Source organism: Drosophila erecta, unplaced genomic scaffold (assembly GCF_003286155.1).
Source record: "Drosophila erecta strain 14021-0224.00,06,07 unplaced genomic scaffold, DereRS2 tig00000021-arrow-pilon, whole genome shotgun sequence".
NCBI classification, from domain to species: domain Eukaryota; kingdom Metazoa; phylum Arthropoda; class Insecta; order Diptera; family Drosophilidae; genus Drosophila; species Drosophila erecta.
The window spans coordinates 12,549,083-12,565,098 of record NW_020825198.1 but is presented as its reverse complement, the minus strand read 5'-3'; the positions used below and the strand labels follow the sequence as shown (position 1 = coordinate 12,565,098).

The 16,016-nt window shown below is 43.0% G+C and overlaps 1 protein-coding gene across 1 annotated transcript; it reads right to left on the bottom strand.

Moving 5' to 3' along the window:
- Positions 1–680: 680 nt before the first annotated feature.
- On the bottom strand, positions 681–4,113 carry LOC113563978. Its single transcript, XM_026978173.1, has 2 exons — positions 3,920–4,113; positions 681–756 (listed from the first exon to the last, which is right to left on the bottom strand). Exons 1-2 carry the CDS (start codon positions 4,111–4,113, stop codon positions 681–683), a joined length of 270 nt encoding a protein of 89 aa, XP_026833974.1.
- Between the last annotated feature and the right edge of the window lie 11,903 nt (positions 4,114–16,016).

The following is a 16,016-nucleotide window of genomic DNA, read 5'->3' as shown; positions in this document are numbered from 1 at the left end:
CCTCCGACTTGCACTAATAGTACGGATATATGCCATGCCCGGATTGAGGCAGCTCCCCCAGTCGGCATTTACATAATTTATGCCGCCTGGCGAAAGGCGAAAGGAGTGGCGACTGGAGAAAGCCATATCTCACTTTATGACATCCTTCTCATAATTCTCATCATTTCCACGTGGCGACGGCGAGTGACTTTGAGGTTTTATGGCCAAGTCACTTTAAATGAGAAACATTACAATATGAAACAGCGCGTTCGTCAGTGGGCATTGTCAGCGCTAAATGGAATATTTAACACTTAACATTTATTTATGCGCATATAAATGCACGGATATACTCGTATATTCAATGGCCATTCGCTGGCACATGCATTATTTATGCATTTATACGTGCCACAAAATTCATAAACATTTGTTGTGCAAACTTCCCTGGGATGTTTCTCACGCCCTTGCGCTGTCCACCACCCTTCCAGAATTCGAATTTCGAACCCCATTCCATTTGCACCTCCTCTCATCTCTGGCGATTGCCAATAAATTCACATCAAAGGTCTTTATTTGTATTTGCTTAGCAGCGAGCCCCGAAAAGGATGCTCCCAGGACTCACAGCCAGCGGCCTGGTTGGCCTGATTGGCCTGGATGGCCTGTGCAAATATCATTTTCGTTTCAATTGAGCATCTCGGCTTAGGGCATTACTCCGTCTCCATTCCAGGACCTCCAGCGACACTGCCGTCATCGGCTAATCCCGCTGCTCCTGCTGCCTGGCAACTGGAAAATCATTTAGCAGCAGCCCACAAGGATACCAATGCGAGCACATCCTCCACGATGCGGCCGACACGTGTCAATTGAGCGAACCTGAAGGTCCTGTTGCACTGACAAAAATGCCCACCACTTCTCCCTTTTCCACTATAATTTTAGCCCGCAACATAACAACTGCATACGGAAAAATAAATGAAGAAAGATTTAACTATGGGCAAACTATTTTATTTGCACAGTATGGCACAGCTTCTAGAAAAAGAAAATTATAAATTTAATTAAGGAACATAGCAGTCTATACTAGAAAAGATGTCACAGATTTCAAGTATTTCTTAGTTATTCAATTTATTCAGATACATATCTATAATCTTTATGTACAGCATAGATACTTATTCAGTATTCTTATTAATTTCTAGCTACTAAGTTCATAATCAAACCCTCAGCATGTAGCAATTATTATTTTATAATTATTTAAAATTTGAGTATTTATTGCTGATTATACTACCATTTCGTATTATGATATTTTTTCGAGTGCAGGGGTGACTGGGACCGTTCCGAAAATTGTCGCAGGCCCTGCATTGCAATGAACTCAACACTTGAGCCGCCGGACTGACAAAGTAACTCTCGGCTTAAGTCGAATGACCGCCAATGGATTTTTAAATACCCAGCACACGCTCCGAGGAGCGTCCTTTGGTGGGCGGTGGGCGGTGGGCGGTGGGCGGTGGGCCGAAATGAAATGCTCTGCCGCCCTCGGCGAAATGATGCCCAAATAAATAACTCAATTGTTTTGTTGACATTTTATTTGACACGTGACTTTGACTGGTTAAACACACGGCCCTGCTCGCCCCCTTTTTTCGGCCCAGTCCGCTCTGAGCTGGGCTTAATGCTTTGTTCTTTTTGCGGTTCATGTGGTCGCCATAGTCGTTACTTGGTCGTAGCCGGGAGCAATTAATCTGGAAGGTGTCCATTAAGGCAGACACGCGTTCGCCGGCTGTGAAAACTGAACATACAGGTAAGGTGGTGGCCGCGGAGGGGGCGCAGGATTTAGTGGGCGTGGTGAAAGGGGAGGCTGCTGCGAATGGCCGTGTAATAGTGTCAATTTGGTATTTATGGCCTTTTGCCGGCTGGCCCATTCAGTGATTTGTGTTCACTCCTTAAAGCGAAGACATCCTCGGCATTCGTAAAACAGAGGGTTGAATGCTGAGAAGTAGTTTTAACGAGCGTTCTTATAGCTCAATTAACTAGGTATTCCAGACAAAGACTAACCACATAATGCCATTTCCTCTTAATAACTATATGCAGTGCCATATATGTAGAAAGACATACTTAAGAATTCTAGATCATTTGCTGATTTTTAATAGATTTAATAGATTGTTCAAACATATATTGCCCAAAATTATTATGATACAAATTCTAGATTCACACAATTCTCAATTTTTTAAATGCCTTTGATATTCTGTTTACATCCTAATATAATATAATAATAATATAATATAATGTGCGTGAATATAATATACATAACAAATGATTGAAATAGTTTTAAATGCTTATATTTATAAGCTTTCTGATTCTCTATTTAGGATCCTTAAAGGTCCCAAATGATTCCTTCGCAAAGGGTTTGAATATCAATCGGGACCTGTTAAACGATAAATGCGAGAAGGAAGTGTGGTTTTTCCTGCACCGAAGAAGTTTTCAAGTGAAATATGTAAATGTGCGCAGAGTTTCCGGCAGGACTAATGTAAATTTCCTCAAAATAACCGACAGAACATGCGAGGCAACAAAAAATTAGCATACGTACATAAGTGTGTGTGCGTACTTGTGAGCTGGAGCTTTTGCACTTGTATTGCCAGGCAGCGGAAACGGAAGTGTGTAGCACTCTCACTCACACGCGCACACACACACGCACACCGGCGTATGGCAACCGCACACAGGCAAACAGATACACACGCACAGAGCGGGGCCGAAAAATGTGCAGGACTTGTTTAGTTTGAAAAAGTTTTGTCCGCCCGAGCTACCTATTTGCCATGCCGCCCATCTTTCTTGTTTGTCTGCAAGGACCTTTGACTTTCTTTTAGAACAATTTGGCTTTGTATGCCTCTGTTTGTGTTCACCGTATGCGTGTGTGTGTGTGTGTGCGTGTTCGTTCGTGTGGTTGCTGACACAAACCAAATTTTAAACAAAAGAAAGCTGAAAGCATTCGCCGCTGCTCATATGAGACAAGCCAACTTAGGCTGTTGGCTAACGGAAACCGCACTCACACACATGCCCCGCAGACTCTCCCGCTCACACACACACACACACACGCACACATAAACATATATCCCTCTAGTGCTAAGTGACTCTTGGGCTTTGTTGGTCCTTTGAAGCGGCAGCAGCTCCGCACGGCACTGAAGTATATTGTTAACAGGATATATAATACACAAAATAAAGTTTTCAGCCAAAGTTACACAAAAGTATTTTACAAGTCCTGCCGCCCGCCTTCTTTCCCTTCATTCCCTTCTGGCTTCTCCCGAATCCCGATTTCGGTCCTGCCCAGGACCCTGAAGATGGAAACGTGCATCACCTTTCAGTCGTTTTGTGTGTTTGATTTTTGGTATTGTTTTACTTTTGTTGATTCTACGTCCTTGCCCGCAGAAAAGCAAAGTCGAGTTGGATCAAATAAAAAGAAGAAGGTCTGTCCAGCACTTTTGGGGAATTTTCAAATGGAAGTATGCAAGCTATCGTTAAATTTGTATTTCTTCTCTGAAATTTTAGTTTCGAAACATATAAAGGGGGTTTAATTTTGTAATTTAACAGAGAAAGTAACTTAAATCACATTTAAATCACATTTTTTTGGAAGTTCCTTATACTTGCTTCTATATAACTCGAGTTACGATCGTGATAACTCGCTCGTTTGTTTTATATTTATGATGGTTCCTCCAACAGTGGCTTACATATATTGCGAATAGAATGGGGACAGCAGAGGACTCCCATTGGGATCCATTTGTCAGGATACACTCCAGTTCCAGAGGATGGGCAAAAAATAAACTGGCAACTGGCAAGCCTTACGTATTGAAGCATTCGTACGGGCCAAAAATAAATGTTTTCAAATGTTTGACGCGCACTGACAACAAATAAGCACATCCTAGTGCCTTGCCAACCCCTCACCCACACAAAAACAAAGACACGCACACACTCTTTTTGGCAAGGATGGGTAGCTGAGTGTGCGTGTGTGCGTGCGTTTAATGTCTGTAATTTACCGTTAAGTAGACAAGTATTAATGGTAGAATACCAACGGAATGCGTAGCCGAACGCAGCTCCACAAACATACAAAACAGGGCCATAAGAGTCACAGACAAGACGAGAGCAGTCAGCAGTCATGAAAGCCATGGAAAAGCGGCAGTGCACTGAGAGAAACTCAATATACAACGGGATACAATCTACTGATGGTTTTAATAAATCATAATCATAATCACAATCATAAGCACAATCGAAGGATAGAGTAACTTCGCAAACTCCCTTTACTATAAATATTCGAAGCTTGTTTAGCAATTTAGCTGAAGGGATAGCTTATAATTATTTTTTATCATTTGAAATGAAAAGAAACTAATGGCATTGGGAACTATTTTCTATAATTAAAAAAATCTAAATAATATTGCCATATTTCACTGATAAGTATATATGTTTAAAGAAATACAATGGTTTGTTTTGCAACTTCTTAAATTGTTTGCAAAGTGAATGGCAAGAACAGTGCAGCATTGTTCAATATTTCCCTGTGTGCCATTGGCAAAAAACAAAATGGCGACTAGGACGGGGACAACATTCGTTTGACTTGACGTTGAAGTTACATGTTAACTGTGGCACTGCCACCCCGCCAGCAGCAGCACCCTCCCCCTCCCCCTCCCACAGCAACCTCTAACCAACCACCCACACACGCACACCAGCACAAATAAGCAATTGTCATTGTGGCGCGCGCATGTTGCCTCCCCAGCAGAGATGTCAAAAAAAGGAGGAAAAAAAGAAAGCTGAGCCACGCTGGAGCAAAAAAAAGCGGCAAGAAATTCCAAAGAAAACTCAACTTTGGATTGTTGGCATTTTTGTTGTGTGCTTTGAATGCCAAAGGGGGTGGTACTGGTGGGTGGCTTGGGGGAGGTGGGGGCTGGGGGCCATTGGGAAAATGGGGGCTCGAAAGGCAGAAATACTTGAGCGTTAAAATAGTAGATAAGGCGAATGACAAGAGGAAACGACGACAAAACAAACGCGCCATTTTCCCTGACGTTTTGCAATTTGACATTTTACGTGATTTTGGACCGGGGCCAAGGATCCACGTATTTTTTTTTTTTTTTTGTTAGTCTTCTCTGCACGACTATGTGACTTGCCATTTGCCGAAAATTACAAACTGCCAAACTGCTGGCTGCGCTTATGTAATTGAGTTCGAAAGCGTCCAGCTCAACCACTGAAGCAAAAAAAAAAAAAAAAACAAAAGAAAAGCGTAAGAAAAGCCCACCCACAAGTCCGCCCAGTCAAAAGGAGCTGAAGAAAGAAGCTGGAGCACATTTTTCACAATTCATTTCATTTAGCGGCGTTCGCTGCGAGGCAACATTATTACAAAAAAATATTGCTCAAAATAGAAGAAAGCTGTGAAAGCTGCAGAAGGGAAACAAAAAAAATGGCAGCATAACTTAAGGCGCTTTCGCATAAAAACACACAAAAAATAAGGAGCGCTTTAAACACAAAAAAAAAAATGGGAGAATATAAAAAACTGGAGCCGGGCGAACAAATGCTTCAGAATAATTTCGTTTTTTGTTTACATTTGCTCCGGCAACATTTCAAAGTCCTCGTTGTCGTCTTTCCCATCCCCATCCCCATTCCCATCCTTATCCTTGGCCATATCCTTATACCCATGCTCATCCGTATCCTTAGTGGATGTGACTAGACTAAGATGGATTAAGCCCCAAGTAGAGCACCCAGGCCATTATTCTCTGGTAACTGGAAGCTCAAGAGTGGAGCGAAAGAACTAAACAATTTTTCTTGATTTCCCCGGCTTTTTTTTTCTTGCCTTCGTTTTCATTTTTTGTTGTACGAGTATTTCTTTCGCCCAACAGCCATCCATTTTTTGCCTTCGGTGCCTGGCTTTGTTTGTGTCTTCGAGCATTAGAAAATAATATTTTATTCGCTTCACTTACAATTTTTCTTGTAGTGTTTGCGCTTGACTGCATCTTCCTCTACTTCTTCCTCTCACATCGGGCGAAGTTGCAAACCGGAAACGCCGCCATATTGCGGGAGTTGTTGATGTTGAAAAATGTTACATGCCAGAAATTGCTGGTTACCCACATGGAAATTACGTTGCATGTTTCATTGAGGAAGCCCAGTCACCAGTCACCAGTCACCATTCTCCATTCACCCAGCAAAGTGCAGCTGTTAGCTATTGGCTGGCACTTTTTACACGACTTCCAAAGGCATTTATCGTCTGGCATTTCAGCTCGCAGTCGCCAATATGCAGCCATGCATTCGAGCTACTAACATTTTTCGGGATGACATGGCGTATACGTGACATGTGTCATGCCACGCAAATTAACAAAACTATCTCCGTGCATTTGCCATTTCTAATCTACTTTTTTTAGAATGGTTACCCTCATAATACTTCTTAATATTGTTTCTTTCTGTATCTATGCATATGTGTATATACAAATATTTAGGTTCATCACTGCAGTGCGAAAGAAAACATTTTGGAATTGGTGTATAAAATAACACAATATATGAGAAATACCTATTCTATTTAAATTCCCAAAAATACTTTACTACACCCTAATATTTTATTTTTTTCTTTATATGCTTGTACTTTTTTAAATAATCGTTTGAGAAAATGTAAGGTAATTCCACGAATTACGTGCACCTGAGTGAAGCAAAGCGAATACGACTAATCCGCATACCGGCGAAAGAATTTGCAGCCGGGGCAAACATTTCGATCACATGTAGCCCTCATTTTGCAAGTGATTTTGTTGGGCCGCATAGCTCGGTTAGTTGTAAACCTTTTTGCATTTAATTTTCCAACTATGCATTGAAGCAAAAATTCGCAATATGCGCGTGAACGCAGGCCTCACACACACACACACACAGATATACACCCACACACGCTCAGTGTGGTGTAAGCCAACAAAAATCAATTTTATTTGAATTTAACAATTTAACCGTAAAACCACAGCAAGCATTTTAAACGCATTTTTAATAGACTCAAATATGTGTTGCATAAAACGCGGATCCCGGGATCCGGCAACCGGAAGGGGCGGCTGCCAGCGGAAGGGGCGTGGACCGCTGGCCACGCATCGATACTTCCGCCATTTTGTTTTATTTGTTACAAAATTTGCGCATTTACAAAGCGGCCTTAAAATATCGTTTGTTTTTCTCCTCCTGGCATCAGAAGCTGCAGTCCCGTTTTTGCCGCTTTTCCGCCACACACACACGGACAGTCTTCTCTTTTATTTTGCTGGGGAAAAATTAGTTTTTCCAAACACACACACACACATAGACGGATCTACGCGCGAGTGTGTTTGCACATTGTCTGCATACTTTCGGCGCTGGCACAAAGTCGCGTGCCTTTTTGTTTGCCATCCTGTACGCGAACAGCAAATATTTGTGCAATAAAAAGCGCCCACCTACGCACTCAAACTAAGCGGCTTCCATCAGCAGCTTAATAAGCGATTCGTCTGTGGTGCCCACTGGAACTATGTGGATAGTGGGTAAGCACTCTATAAGTGGGGCAGCCAGTTTGTATTTTGCTACTTAACTAAACACCAGCTTAATAATAAATCAGATATTTGCAGCTAAGAATATTTGGGTAAAGAGTATAACCTAAACTTCCATGGTTAAAAAGATGCAACATATATCCTGCCTTTTAATAATCAAGCATTTATATTCACTGAAAATATTTTCCTCTCTATTAAAATTAATATGTATGTTAATTAATATTTAATGTTTACGCTTGAATATTTACACTATTATTTCCATTTTAATATGAGTTTTTATTTAGTCTGATTAATCTGACGTTAACATTGAGCCATGTATTTGTTATCATTTTTTTTGAACCCATTTGCAAAGGACCTTCTCGCAGGGAAATGGATCGGGTGACATCCACAACCGCCCAAACTGCAAACAATCGCATTGGGCACACATGTTGCTCGACCCGAAACCATAATGCCAACTGACCATGAAATGAAAGTGCATAAAGTACTTCAATGGCGCTGTTTCTGCTGACAATTGCACGTTGTGCGGTCGAATAGAATGGAAAACAATCGAGGCAAAGACGAAAAAGGGGAGAATGGGTTCTGGGTAGCCAGGACAACCTAGGCAGTCCTTGTGTCAGGAATGCGATATCAAAAGCGGCGAGAGCTGTAGCTAGGGTGCACCCATCACCATATCCGAATCCACACTCTCATCCTCACTTTGTAGCTGGGGAGCTGACGAACCCCAAACTCGCCTTCTGCCCTGACAATTTCAACATAAATTTCGTCAATTTTTACTTGCGACAACTACGCTGAACGCTGGGGAAACATCTGTCGCCGCTTGCAGTTCAATGGAAACATATTGGCAGCTGGGTCGGACTCTGCGTCACTTCTATATAAATACTTTACTATATAGCACAGTACTGGGGGCCAGAGCAGCTGGAGAACACCATGTCAGCACCACGGGATGCACAGGAGGCTATCGACGCTTTTAATTCCAGTCTAAGCCTGTTTTCTGTACAGGGTTTTATTTCAAAGATACAGTACTGCAACCTTTCCTGAGAAAAGCATAAATTCACTGGAAAGGTTTGCAACTAGAAAGTGCTGTTTCGGTTATATGTGGCTGGAAAGCAGATGTAAGATTTTATATTAATTCTATCAATATGCTGTCTAATCACCCTGTTTTGCGTAACGAGCACACTTAATATGTAGCTCAAGTAGCGGCCCAGGAGAACAGGACGATCCCAGAGGAAAGGCAGGACGTTCGGCGAAAGGCAGCAGGTATACGGCAATCCAAGAAAATGCTACAAGCTTACACACTGACACTTTGACTTCTGGCTGCGCAGCCGGACTTCTGTGCCATTTCCATTTTCTACGTGCCAGCAGGTGTGTGGCGGCCAGTCCTTCGTCCTCCGTCCTCCATCCTCCGTCCTTGGCCCCTGGCCCAGATAGCCAGGCAGTTGGCAGGACGTTCAGGACGATGGGGATGGGGATGAGGATGAGGGCGAGGATAACAGAGTCACGGCAGAGGCACTGGAACTGGCACTGGCACTGGCGTCACGTGGTCACAACATAAAAACGTGATGAAATTTCACAAAAATAAAAGCTCTCACCCATACGGTTCCTGGCCGACAAACGACTCACGACCCCGGAGTGACAACCAGAATGGCCAATAGCACACGGAGAAATGACTTCCTTTCAATTCAAAAATGTTGTATTAAACAAATCGTTATAAGAAAGTGGATGGTTGGGAAAGTACAATCCTATTCTTACATACTATTTCTAATAAATTGGGAATTACTAATTTATATGTATATTCACAAAATAAAGTAAATTATCATAAAATATCATAATAATTTAGCTATAAAATCGAAAAGCTCATACAAATGCTTAGATCCTATTTCATTTTGAACCTGGTGCGCAGTTTCTCTCTGTGCACTGCGTTATCGAATGGGGGCGAGGTCTGGGCTTTTACGACCTGGGCTATGCGATTGCTTGACACGGCTAAATGCCCGTAGTGGCGTAAATAAGTAGTAAAAAATTTATAGGATTTGCGTTTTTGGGGCTCGGCCAACAGCTCCAACAGCTCCAACAGCTCCAACAGCTCCAAGAGCTCCAACAGTTGCAGACGCACAACACGAGCTGGGGCAATTAATAAAAAAGAATCGCAGGCATCACTTGACTGGGGAGCCAGAGAGCCACATTGCTTGGAGCTGCACAACCGCGACATGATAAACAATTAGAAATGTCCCATGGACGAAGGGAAGGGGGACGAAGAGGGGACTATATACAGCTGAAACCATAATAACGTAAGCTGGAAATCCACGACCCATAAGCGCAGCTCATAAAAAGCCAAAGGCAACAAACAAAATAGCAACACCAAGAGCCCAACAGCGAAACTGAAAAAGGGGAAAGAGTGCTCCGTGCGGGTTCGTCCATTTTTATAATCGCATTTTTATGATTAAGACGCATTTTATGGGATTTTAACTGCTATTATTCTCGCTTTTAACTGTCACAATAAAGTCAAACTTAAAGACAGCAAAAGCTGCACACAGACTTCCTTTGTTTATGCGGCCCATCTAAAGACCCTCGTCCCCTGAATCTTGGATCCCTTGAATCCGTTTTCCCCGGGAATAAATGCCTTAAATCCGAGGAAGGCACTGAAAGTTGAAAAGAATAAAAGCTGCATAAAGCAGACGATTCATCTTGGTGGAGCAAAGTTTGCTATGCAGATTTGAAAAGCGGTTTTCGTCGAGAATTGCGCCTGGTGCGATTTACTTATGCCCCGCATATTGAATGGAGTACTGACCTCAGGAAAAATATCAGTCAGTTCCTATGTTTTATACAAATTATGAAGAAAATGCACAATAAAAAATTAAAGAAATGATGTAATGCACTAATGTTAATAGTGACTCCTATAGAGTTTGTATTTTACTTTTCCGAAGTCTGGAGAAGCGAGTACCCGCAATTAATGCTTTTATGAAAAGACCGTTTTATCTGCTCCGGTCGAAGCCAAAATGGTAAATAAATATTGTTGTAAAATTGATGTGCACTTCGCTGCTGACTGCTCCACATTAAAGTTAACGGCTGGCCAGTTAAAAGAAAATCCGACGACGAAATGGCCCAAATGGCCGGCGACTCAGTCAAAATGCTGCGATATGAACTCTTTTTAATGAGGTGCTAAAAATGCAGTTATTGTTATGACAGCAAGGAGGCCATTCGCCGACCGCACAGCTCGAAATCAGTCAGGACATTAAAGGAAACTTTTTCCGAAAAGGGATGCGAAGCCACTCGGGACCGTTTAAGTTGTCTTTAAACATCGATTTGTAAATTGTTAAATGATTGCCGGCTAAATGCGCGTGGCTAATGCTTTTGGCCGGAACAACCCCCTGGTTTTTCCGACCTTGTATTTCCATTTCCATGCTTTTCCCCTTATCCCTTTTTATTCCGCTCAGTTGGCAAGGGTTGTTGGGATCCGTGAGACTGGGTTTTCGCATCGCATTCCCAACATTTTCTTGCAATGCGCTCGCATTTTTTCGAACGTTTGCGAGTTTGATTTTGCGATTTCGATATCGCAAGTGGGGTTCCCCATTTCCCCATTTCTCCATTTTTTCTTCGTATTTTACAACTCTCGAAGGGAGATTCTTAAGGTCCTCGGTCCTCGAGTCACTTGCTGGGAGGAAGCGCTCTTGGCGACCCCAAGTGCTACTCCAAGTCGAAGGGCGGAAGTCGGGCATTGAATATTCAAGCGGTGGAGATGGAGCAGCGCCTTGTTTCATTGGCGGTTTTTATGAAACTTTCTGGCAGCCATTTAGTAAAAATGTTGTCCACTGGCAAATTGAACTGGCCATTTTCGTGGGATTTCATCTTATTCCGTTCCACATTTTTCCATTCCCTGACAAACAAAACACTTTGCAGCCGTAGCAGCAGTTGGCAAACAAATTTGAATTTATATTAATTTATTAGCATAGGAAAAGCGCAGCTAAGTGTTAGCCGTAACTTGAATCGCCGCAGTTGACACAAAAAGTTTTAGCCACCGGCGTGGCTATAATGAAAATGAAAAGTAATTCCAGAATTCTTAGCAATGAACTTGCTAATTTGAAATGTAAATTGCCGTGCTAAGCGGCGGCCAATAAACGAAAGAAATGCCCCAAAAAGGCAAAGTAAGCCAAATGAATGCACTAGAAAAAAATTGCAGTTGAAAGTCATTTCAGCTGCATATGCGAGACTAGAAATGAAGATGGATATTTCAGAATTATACACAAGAACTTGAAGAAACTACATATTTTTTGAATGAAAACAAGGTCTTTTTAAACTAGATTGTTCAATGTTTATTAGAAAAGATTATTATCTATCAATCAAATGGTTTCAAATATTCAGTTTAAACATGTTTTTTTCACTGTTTTAGCCCTGCTAATGAATTTTCTTTTTGTGATTGCTTCACGAAATGGACGACTTTCTGCACATTTATTAATACACGCATTTCTCACGTCGGATTTGCATGAAGTGGGGTCTTAGAGAACCCAAAGCAGCGACTTCATTTTGCGTTTTAAGTGGTCCCCAAAAATATGCAGCACTTGTGTGAAATATGCGCCACAAAGCCAAAAGTGCCAGCTAGCTATGCAAAATTATGCTAATGCCAGGTGGGTATCCTGGGATCCTTGCTGCCGCCTCCTGGCTGCTGAATCCTGAAGCTGCGGGGGCATTTGGCCAAATGTCAACCGTTTTGGCAACAGCATGCAGTTAGCAGTGGAGAAACGACCCCAGGTGCAAACACCACGAACTTTAACACGCCCATTTGCACTTTAAAGCCCTGCCCACAGTCGCACCCCCAACATTTTTCTCGGGCATTTCCCCAACTCCTGCTCATTTTCCCGCTCCAAGCGAAGCTTTGCTCACTCATAAAATGCGCATTAAACACACGCAGCTCGGCGCTCGGCAGCTCGGCAGCTCGAAACTGTTGCCGGCTTGGCCAAATCCAAAGGATTTAGTTACGCCGCAGGAGGCGGTTACTTCATGCGCCATCTTTGCATACAGACGCCCAGGGAACCATTGGAGCGTCTAACCAGTTGTACACCCATCCACCCACTGGCACACACACTCGGTGGCAACCTTTGCGCCCCAGCTGGTAACATCAATGGCTTTTTCATCCATCAAACATGGCGTCAAACGTCACGGGCTGCGAGCGCAAAAAGGCGAGCTATTGTCGTCTAATACCGCAGCGACAGCCCGGCATCCGCATCCCAGCCCGCCTCATGGCGCTGGCCCAGCAGACGGATCCCCGAACTCCGAACTCCGAACTCTACACCCAACCAAACCCAGCCCAACCAAACCGTAACTCCGGTCCCAAGCTCCCGGCGGACCGCACCCCATGCATCACATCACATCACATCACTTCCGCTGCCTGCTGGCACTGCCGCTGGAGGCGAGCACTGAGAAAAATCACCGTCTTACTTCAGCTTAATTGGGCTTATCATAGTAATTACTAACAATTACTGACCATTCTTGCAGCGTAATTATAGCTGATATTTGATATATTTGATATATTATAGCCATTTATTTGTTAAATTACTTTCCGTAAGATTTCTTATTTTTATTTTAATAATTAAGATTTTTAAACAATAATATTTAATGAAAATATAAGACAAGTGCCAGCATCTTTAATAACCCTTGTTCTTAAATATACTCGTATCTTTCACTGTTTGTTATGAGTAAATAGTGTTTATCGCACTACTCAGCATTTCTTGTAATCACTCATAGTAGATTCGAACTATAATTCTGAAGTTTTACTCTTACCATTTACTGTCACTATTTTTTGCGAGTGCACGGAATGGGTGCGGCTGCCACCGCCGTGGGCCACATAATCTTGCCAGCTTAATGTGTGCTGATGACTTGCTGAGCCTCGAAGATGGAGATGCGAATGGGCGGAGGAGCAGGGCAGGATTGGATGGAGCAGGATCTATGGCCGAGGTCGGCCTGTGGTGCACTTTGTTGCTGCTGCTCCGAAAGTGCTGACTCGGATTTTGTGCCTGGCCGGATTTGCTGTGTGGCTCGAGGTGGGGGCGTGTTGCTCCGGCTACCGTTTGCTATTCCAGTTGGCTCAGCATGTTGCTGGCGTCTAAATACATGGACACACACACACACATACACACACACATACAGACACACTGGCACTTGCATAAGCATTCATATAATGCTTGTAATATTTGCGCTCAGCCTTTGGGGGATTCGTTTTGGCCCCCAAAAGCGGGCTACACATATACTCACCGCCCCATCAAGTCGCTGGCTGTCCGGTGGGGGCTTGCTTTTTTGCTCCAAGTGTCCTTGGGGCCTTCAGTCGAGTTCAAAATGTTTATTTTGTTGTCCTTAGGTTAGTCGTTTGCTCATTTTGCGCCCTGCCATTCTGCCATTTTGCCATTCTGCCGTTTTGCCATTTTGCCGTTTTGCCAGCTTGTTTGCAGAAATGTTCGCTCGCATGTTGGCAGCTAAATGTGGATGTGCAGTGCTTTCCCAACTTGGTTGTGTGCCTGTGTGTGCCTGTGTGTGTGGCGTGTGTTTGTGCTTGTGTGCTATTTGATTGGAACTGTTTGCATTTGGCGCTGTTTACATTTCTCAGGAATATCTAGCCCGTGCCTCTGGTAAATATCCTTGATCCATTTGCAAACAGTAGCTAGCAGTCCAGTTCGCCGTTTAAAGTTTCCTCTCGCATCAAGTGAGTCCCAAGTTGAACTTATGGTCTTATTTGTTGGCTGCAGCCGGAGATTACCTTGTCCGGAGTTTAATATGAGCTATAGGTATTTTCTAGGTAAATTCTCTTAAAAGAAATGCACGTAATATTGGGAAAAGATACCAAATCAAACCGTTAACTAAGCTAAAGCCAAACATATAGAATTGCTAACAGAATTTCACAATCTTACTGAATGAATGTTTCCAAATATTTGTTACTAATATTTTACCACGGCTAAGTTAATTAAATTTATGAAGCATGCCAAGTAAACAGTTAAGTAGTTACTTATTAAAGAATTCTTGGCAAGCACCTTTGTTAGGTTTCCTAAGTAATCGTACTAAGCCAACTTTTAGTCGTCCAAAGATTTCTATTTAAGCCCTTGTACCCTAAGTATGTCGTGTTAATGCTTTGCTCTAGACTTTTCTAAAGTTGAAGAAATTGAAGAACCAAAAGCCCCTCCCATCTAAATGCAGATTTAGCACAATCTACAACCAGGACATAAATCGCCTTTAAGTGTCCATATCCCCCAGAATCACTTCTTGGGCAGCACAATGGAAACGGCGCAATCAGCAAACAGTTTTGAGCTCAAAAAAGATTTGAATGTCCGTCATACTCATAGCCATAGTGGTAGCCAAATGCCGTGTAATATGAAAAGAGTGAGCCACATAAAAGGAGCACAATGCTGACGCCTCATTCTGATTCAGATTCTGATTCAGAATCTGATTCCCGGCATGGGATGCCCAAGGAGCTGATGCGGATGGTGATGGTGATGGTGATGGTGATGCCATCCTGACGATGATGAGCGCAGAGCACAAAACGATGATGCACAAATCCTTTAAGAGCGGATTTGGAATTTCAGCGAGCTGGTAGGTGGGTGCGGACTTCCTGGGCTGCGGAGCTGGAGCTGGAAGCTGCCACACAAAGATGAGGCTTAATCGGAGTGGGCGAACGTGGCAATATAAGAATGGGGCGACAGGCTTTAAAGTATTGTGAAATGGATGCCATCCAAGATCCGTATAAGCCGCCCGCTGGGAGCCAGCGGGACATCATTGCGACTTGGTTGCGAGTCCATGTTGCCGATATGATATGAGGTCTCCAGCGCCTCAAAGGAAGTGTTGTATTTGTAGTGCCGCAAACTATTTGTTTTAACCCGCTGTGCGGCGCTGCAAGCGAAATGCTTGCCAATCCGGGCTATCAGCCATTCGTAATGGTTATTGGAAACGCAGCCGAAAATGGCCATCAAATATTGACTTTGTCTGGCTAGGTTGCTATTTGCCATTCGGCAAATCTGGTGCACAGAGAAAAATGCAGCAGTCTTGTTCAGAAGTTAGTTAGAATAGGGCGTATACAATGTTCTTAGTTCTTAGTGCCAAAAATAAAGTCGTATCATTAACATCGCAGTTGTGTTTCTGCTTCATCAGCAGAATGTAAACTCCTTATTTATCACTCGTAATTACTCATTATCCATTATAATTTCCAAGTTAATTACATGTGCCAAACGTTTACTTTGGCAAATACTATGTTTTGTGCTATAAAGTGTATAAAATTAGTAAAGTAGAGTGCCATAGATTTATTTTTGCACTGTGTGCTGACGACAGTAACCCTGGCAACTTTGCCCATTTCTTTCACTGCCAGCCATGAACTTTTATTATGCCTGAGGTAAATTGCGTTATTTATTTTTTAGGCCTGTCGCCAGCCACACAGCAATGAAACAGTGTCGCCAGCGGCGCAGAGTCCTTGGTCCTGGCTCCTCCTTTCTGCGTCCTGGTCAACGCATAATTCAGCGTTACTTCGTTGCCACAAGGCCACACAGCCACCCACCCACTTCCACCACCCACTGAGCA

Bases quoted from the DNA above. Each gene is read 5' to 3' on its own strand.
- LOC113563978 (XM_026978173.1), bottom strand. From the start codon at position 4,113: ATGGCTTTCATGACTGCTGACTGCTCTCGTCTTGTCTGTGACTCTTAT. The intron at 757-3,919 runs GTGTGTGCGTGT...ATGATTTTCCAG, and splicing joins ACCCATCCTTGCCAAAAAGA to TTGCCAGGCAGCAGGAGCAG.